Genomic DNA, 21,084 nt, shown 5'->3' with positions numbered 1-21,084 from the left:
GAACCCGATGTGCAAAAGCATATTTCACATCGGGCAAATACCCGATGTGAAATGGGGTGGACATACAACATCACCTTTAGTTACATCGGGTGGGATCCGATTTGAAAAGTCGAATTCCACTAATGTGAAATGTCATTTCTGTAGTAGTGATCGTAAATCTGTCAATCTTGATCTTTTAGAAATTTAAGTCCTGAGTTGAATTTCAAATTGAAAGGTATATTCTAAACTTGCATATATGCAGGGATATTCTCAACGTCATATTCTCATAAACAACACAAATTAATATTGAAAATAAACTTTCTCAATAGAAAAAACATGTCGGACTTAATTTATTTCATTTTACGCAGAATTGCCTTCTAGTGCTGGAACATCTTGTAGTAACATCCAAAAGTTTAAACAAAATACATCATTCGTTCAAATTTAGGTAACGATGATATGGCTTCTACAGCATTGCCTAGAGGCCATGCAGCTTCCAAAACAGCATCTTGATATTCAATTTCCTTCCCCGATGTAATTTCTTGCAATGGATCTAAGCCTGCCAATAAAATGGAAGCAATTATTGCATGAAAACATTATAGTGTACAATATTTCTTTACAAAGATCGAAGTTATAAATCATCGTCACACTTAGCTTACATGCAATCACACGTCAAGATCGGATGACTATAATTTAAGTTCTGTATTTTTAGAAAAATTAAATCTGATTTTTCTGAACCGTCCGATCTTGACCGGACAGCCATTAAAGTCGTGACTATGTGAATGCATGAAAAAATTATGGCATGGAATCGTAATTTTTCAACTCATAAAAATAAATGAAAAAATAACAAAGCTATCAACTTTCGTAGCAAAAACTTACCAAATCCATCAACGAGCAACACATACTGATATATAAGATCCATGCATACATATGAAGCTATATTTTTCTTAGCAAGAAATGGATAAGTGGATTTGGCATCCTCAAAGTTTAATGCACAAGCTTTCTTAGCTTCACTCACGAGATCCACAGGACGAATTTTGAAATTAGGTGTCTTTGGATCAACCATACCAACCTAAAATAATAATTTGACAATGTAATTAGCAAGGCTTAATTAAATAGCATCAAATTTATAAAAGAAAACAATAATACATTACATACATCTTCAGGTAGGTAAAAGAAAGATGAAGAAGCAAAAAGGTGTTTCTGTCCATTTCCCCCTCCGCCATTCCAAATTCCACCAAAAGTGCAATTTTGATAGGGACATGGATAGTTCAATTTAAGTGCCTTACGAATTATCTTTTTGCATCCATTAAAATTAGCCCCAGAAGCAGGGGCTTTGGCCTTAAACTCCTCTCCAGCATATGTGTAGGTCCCTTTTAAGAACCAAAAATAATCCTATGTTATTGGCATATCATAACATGCTACTAAAATACATAAACATAAAAATATACTGAAATTTGAAACTTTGAAATCATTGATCATGTAAGTTTTTTTTTTCAATCAAATTATTATCTGAAATTATCATAGACGAAATAGTGTGATCGAAGATTTTTTCAGCTTTAACAAATAACTAACAATTTGAAACTTCAATAACTTGTGAAACAAACTTGTGTTTACCATCAAATCCAGCTAAAAGGCAAGGGTTAGGAGAACTACGAGTGACCTTCATAATCTCAGCTCGAGATGCTTCTCTACCAAAGTGTAAGTAACTGAAAGAAACAATATATTATTAGCCATGATATATATGCAACTAAAATTTTATCTGTATTGACGTGTTTGTGTCAGTGTCGTGTCTGATGTTCGTGTCCATGTATGTGCTTCATAGTATATAATGAATTAGAAGGAAACCTGTGAACATAGAGATCATATGGTTTTCCCTTGAGTACAAGCTTCTTAATGTATGGATCAACTCCATCAGCAACTTTTGGAGCATTTTTAGCTGTTTTCTTTGACACTGCATATGCCATTTGAACTGATCCACCTCCAAGATCCATTACTCCCACTGTTTTTGTGTACTTTTTCCCTAAATTCCCCAATGCATAGTTAACTGTCACCTATTAAGAAAATAATGAAAATAATTAATACCAATGCATAGGATTTTTTACGTAGTAGATCATTGAAATCGTTTGACTTTGACAATGATCATTATTTCTAAATTCATATTATTTCTCAAAGAGATATGAATATAAACAATAAAAATTAAATTCTTTAGTTCTATATTTGTCATACCCAGAGATAAGAACCTTCTTGGGTTCCATCAATAATAGAAACTGCATCAGGTTGAACATTGAAGGTACTTCTATTGCTGAACATATCCCTTACCTAAGGTAATTAATTAAGAACACAAAATTAAGCTCTAATTTAAGCATGGAAAGTTTAGATCTAACTGCTAATTATAATATTGAAACATAAAATAACAAAATTAAACTAATAATTACCGCTTGCAATATCTTTTCAGAAGCATCCCCATTCAAAAGCCTTAAACCTGCGGTTGCCTGCAATAATATTATCATGCAAATTATGTTACAAATTATTTAATCCTTTTACATATTGAAACAATTAAAAGTGATAATAAATTTGATTTATTTTTTATCAGAGTAATTGATATTTTCTGTCACTAATTATATAAACATAGACCAAAAATAAAAAATATGTTGTTACACATTTCATTCATTTATTTCCGGGTGGAACAATTCTTGATCATTCTAGCCGGAACATCAGATTAGCAGGGCCCATTTTTCTTGAGAAGCGAGGGTTAACATACAAAAAAAAAATTGCACATTTGCGTAGTCAACAAATCAATGATTGTTGGAACAAGATCAGACAGTCCAGATTTGAAATTTGAAATTTTAATTATTTTTTTAATCGTTTGCTTTCTGCATATTTTGATCTAACGATCATCAATGTGATTACGGCGTGAATCTATGATTGTGACTGCACCAAATCAAAGAAAAAACCTACCCCAAGTCTGATCGGTGTCTTGTGATGTAGATCAATAGGGACCACATTTTCTGCTTGTTGTAGAAGTGGAATCAAAGATTTTGCAGCTTGTTCCGGATCATTTGCATATGAACTCAAACCAGGTGTTATCTACAACATAATACACTGAAGTAAGTATTGAAGAGAATAACGATTGATATGAATACATTTACATATATATACTCCCTCCATCTTAAATATAATCAAAAAGTCAAATATATTTGATTTAAATTTGGACCAAATACATTTGACTTTTTTATTATATTTAAGATCGTAGGGAGTAACTTCATAGTAATCAAGAAGAACAAAAAAAATTGTACCAAAAAAAAAAAAAGAACAAAAAAATGTGATGCATAAAATGTTATTGTCACCTTATTAAAAAACTCAACATCTTTGCCAATATGAAGAAGATCTAAGTTCTGATCAAAATGGTAAACATGAATACGGCTACCAGTGCTACCAGCATCAAACACGACAGCATAAGAGGAAATTGTTTCTTGTTTTTGGAAAATCTTTCGATTAGTGAGTAGGTTGTTTCCTAAATATTGTGAGGAAGTGATTGCAGGCATTAACAAGAGTAGAACAGTGGTGATTAGTGTAATTAGGAACTCCATAATCTTAATTTTTTGGACTGAGCAAAATAATTCTGAAATTGGTCACAGGTTAATTAACCAGCTTAATCATGTGTTTGTCATAATTCACAACCCACTATGTATAACTGGAAAAGGTGAAGATCAATTAATTATTTAAAAGACACGATTAACTTGCGTTTTCTTTCTCTTAAATTATGTTATATGCCGCTGTTAAAGGTGGACTAATTAATGACATTGTGGCATTGGTGCTCTAATTATTATACTAGTATCTTAATCTTGATCGAATCAACACATTGTTTAAATGTGGCACAATATATGGCAAGGACACAAAATATTACTACAATTCACAATAAAAAAAATCAACACAAAACCAATTACAAATGAGCCATCAACACAAAAAATGAATAAAGCATAACGCTCAAGCTATGGACCTCAAACATATAGTAAGATGTGTCCGCGATTTATGTAACTTAACTTTGAATAGATTCTAAAGATTACCATGAGCCATCACCATGACATAAATTTAATATATTCTAAAAATTACCCATGACTATGAGAAGCTCTTTTTGTTAAAAGATATTGATATTTTGAGCTTTTCAAGATCATACACGGACATCTAAATTGCACGCAACATTTGACGATACACTTTACGATTCAAGCATATACCACCAAATGACTAAGCATGTTTCGACATACTATTTGGCATGAGACAACTAATATCCAGCCAAACAAGCACTAAGCTATAGTAAACATTAACAAAAAATGCACATTCCAAAAATAAGAGTTAAGATGTTTAAAGGCAGACGCATCCACCAACACAACGTAATTCCACAAAAATGCTCAATAACGTGCAAGATTGTCTTTTGCAAAAAAATTATTTTGCAATAACCTTCATACAAACGACGAGACCTTTAACAAAAAAAAAAAACTTTTACTCCACGCAATATCACATAAAGGGGACAATGCAATGCTAAAATATGACATATATGCACCTTTGATTGAAAATTTGTCACCAAATATATATCTTCAAGTTCACTTATCCAATGTATTTTCCTAAAAATAGAAGTTAGCATCAAACAAAGAACACGCTCCATATGCACCAATGTATTTTCCTGATTTTTTTTCCTATAGTGCAGTATTGCCTGATTTGGGATGGTACTTGTTTTGGAATTGCCCATTCTTTCCAACAAAAAAAAAAAAAACTTAGACTATGAAGATTCTTTTGAAATTGTTTATTTAATTCCATTACCCACTATAACACGAGATTCATGAGGGGAGAGATAATTATTAAAAAAAAAATACGATTTTGTACAAAAAGAGTTGCTATATTCACAAATAATCGTGATTAGTTGTCGTTTCCGAGAGCATAACTCATGTGTCGTGGACTTATATATATGGGTTGATGTTCGAATTCTAACACCCCATTCATTTACTTTAAAATGTGAATTTTAGCTATAAGACTACTCCCTTATATATATGGGTTAAAAAAAAAAAAAAAAAAAAAACCATGAATAGTAAGTTAATAATCTACACCTGTTTGTTATTGACCAAAAAACTCATATTTTTTTAACAAGCAAAAAAACTCAAAAACTTAATTCTATCTATGTAAAATATGTTTTAGGTCAAGGATAAAATTGTATATTTTATTTTATTTTTTAAACAAAATATAACAAACATGTTTCCTTAAAGTTTCAACCTACTCCCTTATTTTTTTCTTAAAGCACTGCACGCTGAACATGTTTATTTTTTTAACAATGTAAAAAAAGGAATAAAAGGCACCAAATCTTTTCTAAAAAGAAAAAAAATCCTAGTTTCTAACCTATCATGTGCGTAGTTGTTTTCAAGAGGTGGAATTAGCACTAGCAGCGCTAGTAATTTCCAATTACTAAAAGGGTGCTTACCTACTAGAACCTCATGTGTAAACTGCAGAAATCATTTGAAATTTGCGTGCATGTCTGTTGTTACATGTGAGTTAGCTAAGGATATATGGACAAGAAATGACTCATATGTTGCTGTAAATCACTGTTCTAATAGCATCAATTGCATTGCAGACTTCTTTGGCATGTTGTAAACTTTGGATGTTGCTAATGTGAAACTTTGGAATTTTCTTGCAAAGTAGAAACTTAAGGTTTTGGCATTAGATACTCGATGAAAATGTGTCGTATATATTATCAAGAGCTTTAGTGGTGTATGATAAATGGCAGCATGCTCAAATTAAATCGCTTATAAATTTTCAAACAATATCCAAACTGATTTCAATCCCAAATGGACTTTTCATGGAAGAAGAATTTGAAAGACCAGCAGCATGTACAAAATAATCGATGATTAGAACTTTACATATACACCAAGGAGTGACACACTTGTACTTCCTTACTTCGTTTCTTGCACAACACACATCAATTAGGTCTACAAACCATTGCATTTGACAAAACCATGCATTGCTATGAAAGCAGGAAAAAAAAAATTACAACCAAATAAAAAAATCATAAACTCATCAAGCAAGTGCAAGAACCACAGACTAAATGCCGCCTGAATCCGCAAATTCTTTCAGAAACCACTTTGATAAGAATCAACATGTGGCAATTAAGACTAAAGATTTCGATAGTATAAAGCCAGTAGTATTTCATTACAATTACCTGGAAGCAAATCCATCCAATGGAAGAATACCCTCCATATAAAGTTTAATACATTAAGTTTTAAGACATGCTACATTGATTCAAATGGAGCTTCAGCTATTGCGGAAGTACGTAAATACAAAAGTTTTTTTTTTTGACAGAAAATACAAAAGAGAGGAGTGAACAGGGAAGCCAACAATTCTGCTGATTTGCTAACCAAGAGAGGAGTGACAATTAGTGGGAGGATTATTGAGTGGTTCATACATAATATAGGATATAAAGTGAGAGTATTTTGTCAGGATTTTCATTGATTTATTCATTCATATCTGTTTTGGCTCTTTCTGTGGTGTATTGAATTTTATATTTTCAGTTTCGGTGTACAGTTTCAGCAGAAACCTAAAAGACTTATGTGGGGTGGCTCAATGGATTGGAGTTATTTCTTTGGCTTCATTTGTCCCATCTTCGCAACGTAGTTGTTTCGGAAGTTTGTTGTTGGCGAGGCTATGTATCGCGACATTCTGGCCGTGTTTGTCAATAATTGGACTATCACCTTTGAGGAGGCTGTTGTTTGCATATCTGTTTAGCATTCTTTGTTAACTTCATTTCATTTGGTGTAATGTCAAGGAGTATGGATTTCCAAGTATCACTTTGGATCTAAGGTGCCAATCTTGTTGTGACATGTTATCTTAATTTATTCTTTGGACGGATTTTGGTGTTGTTTCAGGTGTGCTATTTCTCTGGTGTGGATTGTTTCATCTTGGCATCACATCTGTTTCGGGAGTTTTGCTGCTGGCGTATCAAGGTATCGCGAGGTATGGGCTGTGTTTCTCGACAATTAATTGGCCTCTCGCCTTTGATGAGGCTTATTGTTTGCATATTTGTTTATCATTCTTTGTCAAACTAGTCATCTTTTCAGTTTGGTGTTTGGCTTTCCAATTTCGGCTGCCTTATTCAGCTCTTTGGGCAGCTTTGGTGTTGGTAATTTCTGAAACTTTTGTATCATATCTTTCATGCTTGCTGATATGACATATGTTGGTAAAGTTTCGATGCTTCAAGGTATCAAGAGTTGAAGGATGGTGAAAAATAATAATCGCAATCTAAATCGAGGTGTATATTAAGATTTTACTACAGCATCATGGTTAATAAATTCCTTTGGTATATGCTAGTTTATTTTACTTCATATCGGTGCTAACTATCAATTGACATTATTAAACGGCAATCAAAAGCATCATAGCAGAAGTTTAAGTTTCTAGCTCCACTTGTTTGGAATTTATCTCCAATGGAAATTGTTACTTGTTAGTAGGGTTCATAGAGATAAAACAGTTCTTACAAGTTCTACTATTGGAGGTGGATAACACATATGCTACATGTAAGAACTGGTTCTTAACTATCAAAAGAATGTGTCATTTTAAAACACAAATATTTGAAATAACTTGCAATTGTAAAACATTTTTAAGCTCTTAAAGAGTTGCACCATTAAAGTGAAAAGATGCAAATGTTCATAGTATTGATGAAGCATTGTAGAGCTAACTAAAAATAAGTTAAGAACTCTAAACTGATTCTACCTTTGGTGATGCGCTTAAAGTTACATATAAGCACCTAAATTCAGCTCCTGTATTACAACAAACCCCCAAGGTCAACCAGTACAATGACTATATCACTACAAATTAACCAAAAGTTTCCAATTTTGTAACAATTAACAAACCTATGTTTTTTTAAAAGTTGCATCCATCTTGCAGCTCTTGTTTAAGGCAAGGCAGTTGAAGTCTGAATAGACAATAACAAAAGTGCATGCCAAGCACCTGTTTGGAGCATTCAATAAATTTGAAAAGTATAGTGACCAACAAGCGTTGCCTTCATCGTAGACAAAGGAAATGCAAATTAACCTCTTGTTGGATAGCGATTTACTTCTCCCAGAAAGAAAAGCCTCCTTCTCTTGATACACTTCTGGTCTCGGGTTCGCGAAGAAAATCCTTTTCCCTATCAAATTTACTTTGTATAGGTTTGACACTCTTTTTAAGACCACCATGTTCCAATTGATTGTGTTCTAGATCTGTTGCCTGGCTGTCTGTTACTTGTCTCCCAGAAAGCCATGCCTGAAGCATACTTTCTGTCTTTGGTTCAGGGAGAAAACCTTTCTCTTGCATCTCTATATAATATTTGTATGCTTCCTCCACCTTACAATTCAGAAACAGACCATGAATCAGTACAATATACGAGCTACGATCATGGCCAATTCCATCTTCCCTCATTGCATTCCATATCCTTTTGACTTCATCAAGCTGGCGCCACCGGCAAAACTTTCTTATCAACATTATATATGTCTCGATAGTTGGGTTGCACCCTAGCTCTTTCATTTTGTCCAAAAGCTCAAATACTTCTTCCTTGACTCTTAATATTCGGAAGAAAGCATGAAAAGTCCGAATGGACGGGGATATGCCTCGCTCCAACATCACATTGAAAATTTCTTTTGCTTCATCAATTTTGCGGGCTTTGCAGAGAGGTTTGATCAGGGAGTTGTAAGTAATAGCATCCGGAGTAACATTGTTATCTTCCATTTTTATAATAAGATTTACAGCTTCTTTCACCATCCTATTCTTCGCAAGAGAAAAAATGACTGCATTATAAACCTTCCTATCAGGAGTGATATTCCTTTTCTTCATTTGTTCAAACAGCTGGAGCACCCTATAAAGTTTAGAAGACTTTGAATAGCAAGATATGATACTTGCATACGAGACAACATCGTGTTGGATTCGTCTCTTACTCATCTCCTCCCAGATCCTCTCTGCATTACGCGCGCTAACAATCAAATTGCACCATCCATTAAGAATGATGTTAAAGCTTTTGGTGTCAAGTGGGAAAACATTCTTATTACAGAACAGTAAATGCTCAGCATCCTGCACATTCTTGTACCGACAAAGCGCAGAAAGAAGGCCTTGAAACTCGTACAATCCAACTTGAAAATTAAACCGCTTAAAAGCGTAGAAAGTGTTTATAGCCCTACCAACATCATGAACAGCGCAGTATTTCCTTATCATAATCAAAAGAGTTTGTGGGGTAACAATAGATTCACCAGTTTTTCCTCTTCTCATTTCTTCAACTAAGGCCCAAGCAGTATCAAACCTCCTCATTTTACCAAGAACAGATATCATTGAATGATATTCGCGAACCGAATGATCATACCCCGGTTGCTTTCCAGCCCACAAGAAAAAAGTGAAAGCTGCTTCCCAGTCATTGCGAACCCTCGAAAGAACCTCCACAACCAACTCCGATGATGCTTTAACATTACAATCCTCAAGCTTCTGCTTAATTTCATAGGGCCCAGAACCCGGTTTGTGAATTATATCCAAAATGGTCTTAACATCTTTGACAAAACCATCATCCCTTAAATGTAACTGACTACTATTCTTATCATGATCATCATCACCGTCATCTTCATTATAGTCATCGTCACTTGAGGATTCAGCAGAAAAGAACCTAACTGAAAAACTAAATTTCGGTGGAGCGAAAAAAGTGTAATAATTTGAAGAATTAAAAGCATTGAAAGAAGCATTCATAAGAGGCTTGTGAACTATATCACAGTGATTAACAGTGATTGCGTTATGCCTTATGCGTAATAGAGCAATAGAAAAAACAGATAAGTTAGATCTGATTCTGATCATGATATAAAGATAATGAAATCAATTTTGAAATTGGATAGAGCGGAAGAGTATGATTACCGAATTATTTTAAGTTTGTAGGCAAAGGTGTTTGTGAAAATGACTCAGAGAGAAGTAAAGTTGAAGCGTTAAGTGATGTAATTTACACAAGGAAAGGGAAAAAAGTGTAAACACGGTCATCACATTTCACAGCTCGAATAGTTTAAAGTAGTTGAATTATAACTCAAAGACTTAATTGGTTTGATATCCGGTTCAATTCTTAAATGTTCTTATTTTAGACATATAGGCACAAGTAAGGTCCTTCAAAAACAAAATAGGCACAAGGGTTTAGTTCTAAAATAGTGTACTCCTTCCGCTCATATTTATAAAAAAAAAGTTGATTTTTTAGATACATTGGACAATTTATGTTTCTAATCAAGAATCTAAATAAGATACATAAATTATTCTAAAAAATCAATTGTTTTTTGTAAATAGGATCAAAGAGGTACATTTTAATATATTGAAACTATTTTTAATCTCTACGTAAAAAAAATATTATTCAACTTTAATCCTTCATTTATTTAGTTTTCAGAGTTAACGCCCACAGCAAATATTCTTAAAACTTGCTCACCTGGTTGAAAGAAGTTTATGTCAACAATTTTTTTAAGCAACATTTTAATTTTTTTCGAAGGAAACGTTTTAATTTTAATGTTACATAAAATACAATGAAGAATATTATGGAAATGCTAACAAGTGTCTAAAAATCCACTATATTAGAAATGATGTATTCAACAACTCTAAATTTTAGAAATTGATTTTTTAACCTTGAATTTATCACTTATCTCCATTTTTAACTTAACAAGTGCCCTTAATGTTAAATACAATACTAAACGGATAGTGTTAACTTGTGCCCTTAGAATACATGTTAAGAAAACCAAAAGAAGAAATATCACAAGTTAACATTTACCATATATGTTTTCTCAACAAAAAAAAATAAAAAAAATCCCATATATGTATAATACTATTGATAAATATTGAATCATCAGCTCCTCAAGAAATAAAAATTACTGAACACCAGATTAACATAAGTTTGTTTTATCAATAGATTACAAATTGAGTCAAGTTATACCCACATCATCATCAATCATTAAACATCATTCACATTGTCATATCGTCCAAACTCCAAACAATCATTAAACATTATTATCATTTGCTTTCCCTATACTTTAACAGGCATGGACATGCTTTACTAAGACAGTTTTGAATTAGTACATACAAAAATCGATCAAAATATTTGAAATTTTGATTACCATTAATAAATTTTCCTTTAGATTTCTATGCAAGAATCTCAAAATAAGTTGAGTTATTAACATGAACTCATCCACAATTGACTATATTCACAAGTAAGAGTTACCAAAATCATTAGTCCCAGATGCCACAACAAGACGAGAAGAAATAAAGGATTAACTATAATCACGAACGAAAACATTTAAACAAAAATGAAATGGTGTAAGCATCACCATTTTGTTCATCTTTCCAGACAAGATATATAGATGCACTTAATGAATCGAATGAATCTGCCAGAGCTGTAAATCAGATATATTGTGAATTAATTACGTATGAAAAATAATGAAGCTATAATCTCTCGTTATTCCTGAAAAATAGACCCATATCCAATTCCAATTTTGCCTGAAGTAATTTCTGATCACCATGAATGACAGGCAGTGTTTCGCCACAAATTTCATGCTCCAAGATTTTGGATGAGTAACCTAACTCATGAAATCGGTCCTGTTACGTAGATGATACAGCTTCAATGGCACTTCCTAGCGGCCAAGCTGCCTCGACAAGGGCATCATCATATTTAACTTTCTTTACCAATGTAATCTCTTGCCATGGATATATGCCTGCAAACAAGTGAAAGCAATAAGCGTAGGAAGATAGTAAGTTACTCAGAGTTCGTAGAAACACCGTCATGTATAAACTATCCAAACTTTGGAATAGAACCTACCAAACCCATCAACAAGCAATGTATACTGGTATACAAGATCCATGCAAAGATATGGAAGGTTCCCCTCTTCAACTCGTGGATAAGTGGATTTGGCATTCTCGAGTTTTGTTTGGCAAGCCTGCTTGGCAGCATCCTCAAAATCCGCAGGACGAACTATTGCAACTGGTGAGTTTGGATCAACAAAACCAGCCTGTGAACAAGTAATGTGATAAGATTGACAATGCAGTAGAATTAGAAGCAATTCTGTCAATTATTCCAAGAAGTGTTAAATGAAAAAAATAAATACCTCGGCAGCCCGGTCAAAGAAAAATGAGGCAACAAATAGGTTTTTCTGTCCATCCCCACCTCCACCATTCCATATCCCACCAAAAGTGCACTTCATGTGTGTACATGTTGACTCGTTGACTTTGAGAGCCTTGTGAGCTACACTTTTGCATTCATTTAAGCTTGCTCCAGAAGATGAAGCCTTAAATGACTTTCCTCCATATTTGTAAGTTCCTAAGAATTTTAAAAAATCCGCTTGTCATCAGAATTTTAAGACATGAAGAAAAAGCATATAAAAAGTATAATTATTTGGTACTCTTTTTTCGTATCAACTAATGAAAGGGATAATCAAAAGAGATGAAATGCAACTCAATCAAAATAGTGCCGGCTGGCGGGCATACAGAAAGGAGAAGTTGTAATTACCATCAGAGCCAGATAAGATACACGGGTTTTCAGCATCACCGGCAACCTTTAAAATCTCTGCACGAGCTGCTAGTAAACCATAGCGCAAGTAACTGAGCGCAAGAAGTAGAAAATCTATTAGTCTATTAAAAGATATCTATGACTGCAAAGTGTAAGTATTAAAGGCTGTATTAAAATCTCTGCATCCAGGTCCATGAGTTTTTTTTTTTATTAACAAGTCCAGGTCCATGAGTTAATGCTATTAGTATTAAAGGCTGTAAACAAAGAAAAGAAATGACATTATACACAAGCATATCAAGTAGAAAAACCTGTGAACATAGAGGTAATATTTTCTTCCCCTGAGGAACATCTCCTTGACATATGGATCCTCTCCATCCATTACTTGTGGAGCCATGGCAGCCTCAGACTCAGAGATGGCATATGCCATTTGAACAGATCCACCTCCAAGATCAACTACCCCAACGGTCTTTGAATAATCTTTTCCCAAGTTTCCTAATAGATAGTTAATTGTAACCTAAAAAAAACAAGAGACAAGGTAACACAAACAAAATACTGCATCAGCTCTTTACTCTTAGAAGCAAGAACACACAAAATTTTTAATTATAATTAAGATATTATAATAACTAGCAGTTCATATTTGATGCTTTTAACTATTAAACTATTTGATCAGAACAGGTTTTATTTACCGGTGTGAAAGCTAGGAAAAGCTACCTGAGAATATATCCAGTATACCTTTAGAGGAAATATAGGATTTCTAACTTTCTAGTGTTCTGAAGGCCATTCATTAGATTTTAGAGTTCAAATAAATTGTATTTTTCTGATATATCTAAGTAGTCCTCATACCATCATCCTCTTCAAATAGAAAAAACAAAATTCAACTATGTTAAAAAAAACAGCATATGAAAGAATTTTATTTAAACAGGGGAACCTTAAGCTTTTCAATTTTCATTGTTGAAATAATTCTGATTAAATTTATCCAGTGTAAAAATTTATCTTGCATTATGGTAGAATTATAATCAAATCTTGGGAATCTAACAATCAGAAGCAGGAAACAAGCTAACGTCCTATGTCCATCTATCAAGTTGAGATTATCCATATTTGAGAACACTAAGAATGATGTCCATCCATAAATCTCATAAGTCATAATGCAGTTCTTCGGAGGAATCCGCACTTTTCATTGTTAAGTTGACGCCAAAATTCATCCAGTGGAACAATTACTTGAATGTTTTACATTTTTCAAAATGAACCATATTTTTAAATATCTTGTTTTCGCATTATGAGTATAAGAAATTTTTTGGAATCTAACAATCATGAACTAGAATCAAGCCAAGTAGCCAACATGTTCTACGTCGTTCTTCAGAATTCATATCATCAATATTATATATAACTTTGATAATGATGCCCACCCTGATTTCAAAATTTTATAAATCTTTTTAATGTTGTTCATATTCATCCCAGTTTTCAAACTATTAAAGTACTGCAAATCACTATTTTAAAACATTTATGACAAAAAATTAAAGAAGTTATCAGTGTGATGCCATCACCCATCCCTATTTAGAAACTATTATGGTACTGTAAAACCTTATCAAACTGAACCATATTTTTAAATATCTTGTGTCTTCACAAGATGGTTGACCTGGCTGTTCTACCAAATACAGTTTCAGAAATACAGCATATCTTTAACTTTGCCGGCTCTTTTTTTTAATAAAGAAATTGATAGAATAAAATTTCAGTAATGACTAAACTATTAACTTAATTAATTACGGTGTGGTCTCTAATAGTTGTAAACAAAGAAGATATTCTTAGTTTTCACAGTGTTGTTCATCTAAGGTTTCAGTGTGGTCTCTAATAGTTGTCACTTCACGTTCATCCCAACTTATGTAATGTAACATGTTTACTAACTGCTTTCTTCAAACTAAAAGAGCACCTTTAAGTTGACCAGAGCCCAGAAGATATTCTTAGCATACAGCGAAAAAATAATTATTATTAATCACTGTATCTAAAATAAAATTCTTCTATATCTACCTACAAAAACCATACAAGTGCTCCTTGGAGTCTTAGAAATCAATGGAGAAATTGTATGGTTCTCACCACCAAGATGACTTTCATCATGTCTCGTATTTACAGGAGGGTAAGGTAACCAAAGTGCTGACAGACTTGCAAATTTAGGCATTCATTTAAGTTCCTACCAATGGTGGGAAACCACTCCTCTACTAGGAATAGAATTGGGTTTCTGGAATATAGATTTTGTTAATTGTTGTTTAAATGGGTTTCTGGAATATAGATTTTGTTAATTGTTGTTTAAACACTGCACTTTTCTTCCCTTCACATGGTTTTGTCCCAATGGATTTTCCAGGTAAGGTTTTTAATAAGGCAAATGTTATGGTTTCCCCTTGGGTTTTGGTTTAGTCCCCCAAGTTTGTTATCTTTTTTCTCTAATTAACAAATTTTTAGGGTGTTACAAGTGATAGGTGGTAGGGTTGGGGTGCCAACATAGTAGGTGTGTTTTTATTAATCAATAAACCAAGATTAAGATCCTCTAGTGTTGGAATTCAACACAATTAGTGTTATGTTGGTGATCTCACCATTACTATATGTAAGTGGATTTTAATGTTGAGATTCACCAATATAACTCTCACATGTTAAATTCCAACATGAGAGGATCCAAATCCAATAAATCAGGCCTATTAATATTGAGTGGATTGATGTGGTAGGATAGAACTATTGATAGAAAGAAGGGAAAAGTCAGACTGTATGAACAAGTATGTCTAAAACTTACTTCATCAACACAAGAGGACAATTTGTTCGGCCCTATTCTTTCAAAAGGCAAAAGCCACCAGGTAATCTATTAAGGATATGGGACAGTTTCAAATATGCATTCCCTATAAATTAGTCTACCGAGTTAACAACAATGCAGTCAGTGTTAATAAAAAAACTTGTCAATTCTCCACTAGTCAGGATGCATTCTAATTGTGATGCATTCATATAATACTAGTGAATGGCAGCCTAGAGCTATGAGCACGCAATAAGAAAACTTTAATAAATCACTGATAGCATTATGTTCATAAATCATACCCATTGATAAGCACCTTCCTGTGTTCCATCCAACACTGTAACCGCATCAGCATCAGATTTAAAGGAGCTTCTGTGCTTCAGCAAATCCCTTACCTTACATCAACGAAATTTAAATCAATAAAACGTGGACAGCTTCTAAAACCACTGAAATTGAGAAAGATAAAGCAATAGTTACCGCTCTCAATATCTTATCAGATGCATCCCCTTCCAAAGCCCTTAAACCTGCAGTTGCCTGCATCACCACATAAATTCAATTCAAATTTCCTTCCTAAAAACAACACACAAACAAATCAGAAATGCAATGCCAAAAAACAAAACCACACACCCCAATTCGAACTGGTGTCTTTGATCGCAATTCCCGTGGAACAACACCCTCTGCTTTCTCCAAAAGTGAAACCAGAGATTCTGCTGCTTGCTGCGGTTTCTGAGCATACGCACTCAAACCAGGTTTAAGCTGCAAAACACAAATCAAAACTACATAAGCTGCGTTTAAAGCACTAATGGAAAGATATACACTAACATGTCTGCTTGTCTGCTTTCGTATTGTGCTTAATTGTATATCTATAATATTGCATCTAGATATAAACTATTTAGCATATACCATGAAATAATTTTATGGAATAAATAAAAATAAACTCCTAATAAAGTGTTTTTTATTTTATCGAATAAGATAATGTTCCTATTGCAGAGAAAATTGTGTTGACCTGTTCGAAAAGTTCAAGATCTTTGCCAATGTGAACAAGATCTAAATTCTGATCAAAATGAAAAACATGAACACGGCTACCAGAGCTACCAGCATCAAAAATAACAGCATAAGAGCCACCAGATTTTTTATCCGGCGAAAGTTTCCGATTAAGAAGAGCATAATCTCCAGCAGAATCATAATTCGAGCTCGACGGCATCATATAAAGAACAAACGTGATGAGAAGGATAGGGATCGAGACAACGAGAAGAGTGCCACGGAATCTGTAGATCTTATCGGAGAGTGACTCCTGACGCGTTGGACGTTTGAGCATTTTGGTGAATTCGGAGTCGGAGGAGTGGTTATCGGAAGGCGGAGAAGTGGATTGAACGGCGGAGAGTTCGGTGGAGGAAAGTGATCGGTAACGGATCTGACCGTGACCGTTGGATGTGGTGGCAGGTGGAGCCTGATATTGTTTGGGATCTTGTGAGGGATCCAGCTCTGTGTCTTGGGGATGGATCTGTGAAACGACGTCGTGTAGTGTGGTTTGGTTTCACTCTCTTTTCTCTATTGTAGTGAGAGAGAGAGAGAGAAGAGAAGTGATTGTGATTTGTGTGTGCGGGAAAAATGGTTAAAATGGTGTAATGTAATGTAAGATTGTGAAGGAAGGAAGCGAAATGAAGATTACGTATTGTATACGGTCTTGCATACGAAGAAAATCAACTAACTTTATACTTTATGTACTTTTGGATCAACTGTTTCTGTATGTATACATTTCTTTGGCCTCATGTTTTTTCTTTTTTTATTGTGATTTGGCATTCTCCTTCCAATTTCCTCCGAAATTAACACTAACGAGACATTATTTATTCATGTAGCACCTAACTGTTATATACATTGAGGGACTTCATAACAAATTTAATAATAAAATACGCCAAAAATTAACTCATTTATGTGAGTGCAAATGAAATCCCTCAATTGGGTTTTAAACTTTTTGTCATTTTTAATGTTTAATTTTAAAGAAATGCTAGGTTGGTAATAAGAATTGAGTGTCATGTGTCTCGTAAGCTTAACTCAGTTGGGAAGGACAATGCATAATATATACAAGATTTGGGGTTCGAACCTCAGACACCACAAAAAAAGAAAAATGTATGTCAATAAATGATGTATGATCGAGGAAGTTTTGTTTAATAAGATTTTAGACAACTATTCAGAAAAATTAAAAGATAGAAGAAAAAAATATTTAAATGACGTGTTTCTTACGATAATTAATACATATTTAATTTTGTGTATGTGTGCTCAAATACTTTTTTATTTGAAATTATGATCAATCAAAAGTTTTTCTATTTCGTAGTCCCTTCTCGATTTTTGTCGAAGTTTACGGTGATGAGGCAGAGAAATACTTTGGCCGATCACAATCCAAAATAAAAGTATTTAATAATAAAGGAGAAAATATAAAGGATTAAAATTGCTCAAAATATTAAATGGCGGATCAAAATTGCATAAGAGGAAAAAAATGCAAGTAAACCTAAATCTAATACTATGACACTCTTCTCTTCAATTACTGTTTGTGTTAAGCATCAAGTTAACTTTCAGTCATTACTCATGTTATTTACCTTCAACTGAGTTCCTATTTCCCATCGTGTTCGGTTGGAAGCCATTCTTGATGGACTTGGTAAAGATTAAAATGTTGTTGTTATAATCCAAGGCTTTATTTACTGCATAGCTAATTTTAGGTCTTGTGATGGTTGCATCCTAAAATGCACCTACAGGCTACAATAGATCCGAAGAATGTGACATCTTCACAATAATTTGATATCAAAGTTAGTTTTATGCACTAATGAATAACACAATAATTTAACATTAACAATTTCTAAATTTATATTGTGCTTAATGAAACATGTTCTATTATGAGCTGAAACATAATGCTTGATATATTTGACAACTTGACATAAGAAACAAAGCTATCATTCATGCTTTTTTCTGTTTATCTTATGGTGGTGGAAAGATAGCTTTAACCAGGCAGTGTTGAAAAGTAAATATGAGTGAATTCAAATTACTCGACTCTTTTCAGTTAAATTAGACTCTACTGCAAGAGTCACTGCATGTTATTGTTATGTATCTCTATTTATGTGAGAATTATTATACGATTTCAGCTAGTGTTGGAAAATAAATATGTTTCTTCAATTGCTGAAAATCATCCCCAGTTATACAGCTCAAGACAAAACAAAAAGAACAAAAGTCAAAGACTCTATGCTATCAATAATGTATGACTTTTCTACTTATAGGCTGATTGTCTTCATGATAAGGTGGATGGTTGCCTGCTCTTGGATGTAGTAATGGTGATGACGCAGTGGTCATCTAGTCCCCAATTTGGTGGAGCACAAGCATGTCAGGTTGTAATCTAGTCGCCTATAGTCGAAGATCAGACATTGATTGTGCACTGGGATATCTTCCTTCTCAAGAATCTTCTCCATTACATTGAATATCCTGTCTGAACTCTTAACCATCAGGGGGAACCTCTCTCCACCCTGGGTCTCTATGAATATTTGCATCTGCACCGCAATTGCCAACACATTAATCAATAATAAAAGCAACAAAAACAAAACCAAACCCGTTGCAATCTTTATTACAGCACAACAAGGCAAAAGAAATTTGTGATCAAATTAAGGTTTAATGTATCATTTGGTCCCTTAACTTATTTTCAATTTTCAATTTGATCCTCTAACTATTAAAAGTTTTAAATTGGTCATTTATCTTCTTCCCATCATTAAATTTGGTCCTATTTTATTCATTTAAACCCTCAAGAAAAGAAGACCGTTGGATAAATGAGATCTATCAGATTTAAAGTGTGTATCACCAACATCTTATTTATTCATCTTCTTCCCTCATCTTCATCTTCGTACAACTTTTTCATCAATCTTCAACCCTAAAATATTAAACCGTCTCTTGTTTTTATGCAAAATTACTAGGCAATATGTTGTTTATATTGACTCGATCCTAGAATATTCCTTTCTTTTTTTTTAATTGTTAAATTACGGCAGTTTTTACTCAATAATTAGAATTAGATTTTTTTTTGATAAATTATGTATTAGAGGGAAAATATATTCTGCAACTGCAATATCTTACACATCTGCAGTACTTGGTGATTGTTTGGTATCACTCTGATCTTTTAAAAACTATACAATGTGGTTTCAACAAAATCGTGTTATAATCATAATTTTTTCTATTCAAAACATAGTTTATGGGAGATCCGGATCCATCTAACTTCTCAGAACTACCTATACTGTAAAAATATCCATGAACCTGGCACCAATCGGCGATGAAACAATAACAAATGAAGCATAAATTAAGAAAATTGCAAGTGCTCCAACTCAAACAACAATCCAAGAGTAAAACCACATAGGAGATTGAGGTAAAGTGGTTCCTGAGATGATGAGATCAATGACCTAGATCAACCCTGTTACATCCAATAATGTACAAGTTAATCATCAAAATTAAATAAAATGTAACAAATTTTGATACCCATCAAGGAAAAACAAATTTTTTGAATAAAATCTAGATGGAATTGAAAAACCCAGAAAAATAAATGAATGAAAAAGAAATTTGGATCTGAAAAGGAGAAACTTTTTGTGGCGAGATTGTGAACAAGTTTGGAGTATGCAATAGTATGTGTCCAATACGATGCGGAATTTGGAGGAATTGGAATGAATTGTGGCTTTGTTTGTGATGCTTTTGTCGGTTCTGTAAGGAATAATGAAGGAATAACGATGCTTTTGTCCACCAAAACTTTTTTTTTTTGGTGCTGGTGTTAATTATAAATTTAAATTTTCGATTTTGTGGTTTTTGTTGAAGTTGAAATGATGAATTTTTTAAAGAACAAAAAAAAAGTTGAAGATGATGAAGGTTGTATGAAGATGGGAAAGAAGATGAATAAATCAAGTGTTGGTGATACACAGTTAGATCTGATAGACCACACTTATCCAACGGTCTCCTTTTCTTGGGGGTTAAAATGAATAAAATAAGACCAAATTGAATGATGGAAAGAAGATAAAGGATCAATTTAGAACGTTTACTAGTTAAGAGACCAAATTAAAAACTGAAAAATAAGTTAAGGGATCATTAAACCTTAAATTAAAAGGTTAGAATCTAAAAGAAATTGATTAAAAAGAGTAAACTAGAATCTCCTAAAATAGCACGGGAAACAACACTTAACTCGATGTTATTTGATTTTTTTCAAGAAGCCAATGTTATTTGATTTTTTTTAAGAAGCCAGTGTTTTTTATTTGAAGCAGAATATGGGCACTCGTGTGCTTAGGCTCTTATCAATGTTTAATAATTGCTCTTTAGCTCCGTATTGCTCTAAAACCCCTTAATTTCTATTGAATCTATTTTCTGATTATGTATTTTTTACTTGTTTTTCTGAAAATAACATGTTCAAAGTTACTAGTTAATTCAATGGATCTCTGAAATAATTTAGCCTAAAATATATACACAAGTTCCAAGCTAATGGCTTCTGAATTTATTTTTATTTGTTTGGAAACTCGCACTTATTTTTTCTTTTGAAACTCGTACTACAGTAGTGTAGTATATCAAAATCTCGGAAGTAGGTAAGTTTTTCTTTTTCACGACAAAATTTAGATTCATGGGTGTTGTTTATGTTATGTTGTTTCTCTCACAAAGAGACAAATTTTTATTTTGTCTCTTTGTGAGAGCGACAACAAAAACAGGTACCTAGAACACTACATCTAAGTTTTGTCATTTTTTTATTGGGATGGCTAAAGGGCCCTAAAGTCAGACTCTAATGCATACATTCATGCAAACAGAATTGGGT

General features: G+C 33.3%; 3 protein-coding genes and 1 long non-coding RNA gene across 4 annotated transcripts; all 4 read right to left on the bottom strand.

Annotated features, from left to right (window-relative positions):
- Positions 1–297: 297 nt before the first annotated feature.
- Positions 298–3,903, bottom strand: LOC11441027 (nucleoside-triphosphatase). Its single transcript, XM_003624534.4, has 9 exons — positions 3,327–3,903; positions 2,938–3,066; positions 2,415–2,471; positions 2,206–2,298; positions 1,825–2,030; positions 1,594–1,685; positions 1,135–1,349; positions 856–1,048; positions 298–535 (listed from the first exon to the last, which is right to left on the bottom strand). The coding sequence occupies exons 1-9, from the start codon at positions 3,567–3,569 to the stop codon at positions 393–395; spliced, it is 1,371 nt and encodes a 456-aa protein (XP_003624582.1). The 5' UTR covers positions 3,570–3,903; the 3' UTR covers positions 298–392.
- Positions 3,904–7,612: 3,709 nt separating this feature from the next.
- On the bottom strand, positions 7,613–10,120 carry LOC11443104 (pentatricopeptide repeat-containing protein At5g15010, mitochondrial). Its single transcript, XM_003624532.4, has one exon. The coding sequence runs from the start codon at positions 9,823–9,825 to the stop codon at positions 8,068–8,070; it is 1,758 nt and encodes a 585-aa protein (XP_003624580.1). The 5' UTR covers positions 9,826–10,120; the 3' UTR covers positions 7,613–8,067.
- A 1,047-nt stretch (positions 10,121–11,167) lies between these two features.
- Positions 11,168–16,973, bottom strand: LOC11443103 (apyrase 2). The gene is made up of 9 exons (XM_003624531.4): positions 16,276–16,973; positions 15,897–16,025; positions 15,747–15,803; positions 15,572–15,664; positions 12,805–13,010; positions 12,497–12,588; positions 12,096–12,307; positions 11,810–11,999; positions 11,168–11,705 (listed from the first exon to the last, which is right to left on the bottom strand). Exons 1-9 carry the CDS (start codon positions 16,585–16,587, stop codon positions 11,593–11,595), a joined length of 1,404 nt encoding a protein of 467 aa, XP_003624579.2. The 5' UTR covers positions 16,588–16,973; the 3' UTR covers positions 11,168–11,592.
- A 1,434-nt stretch (positions 16,974–18,407) lies between these two features.
- Positions 18,408–20,113, bottom strand: LOC11443102 (uncharacterized). The gene is made up of 2 exons (XR_005642931.1): positions 19,878–20,113; positions 18,408–19,710 (listed from the first exon to the last, which is right to left on the bottom strand). It is a non-coding gene; the product is annotated as an uncharacterized lncRNA (long non-coding RNA).
- Positions 20,114–21,084: the final 971 nt, after the last annotated feature.

This window comes from Medicago truncatula, chromosome 7, assembly GCF_003473485.1.
Source record: "Medicago truncatula cultivar Jemalong A17 chromosome 7, MtrunA17r5.0-ANR, whole genome shotgun sequence".
NCBI classification, from domain to species: Eukaryota; Viridiplantae; Streptophyta; class Magnoliopsida; order Fabales; family Fabaceae; genus Medicago; species Medicago truncatula.
The sequence above is the reverse complement of the archived record's forward strand: the minus strand, read 5'-3'. Positions and strand labels throughout refer to the sequence as shown.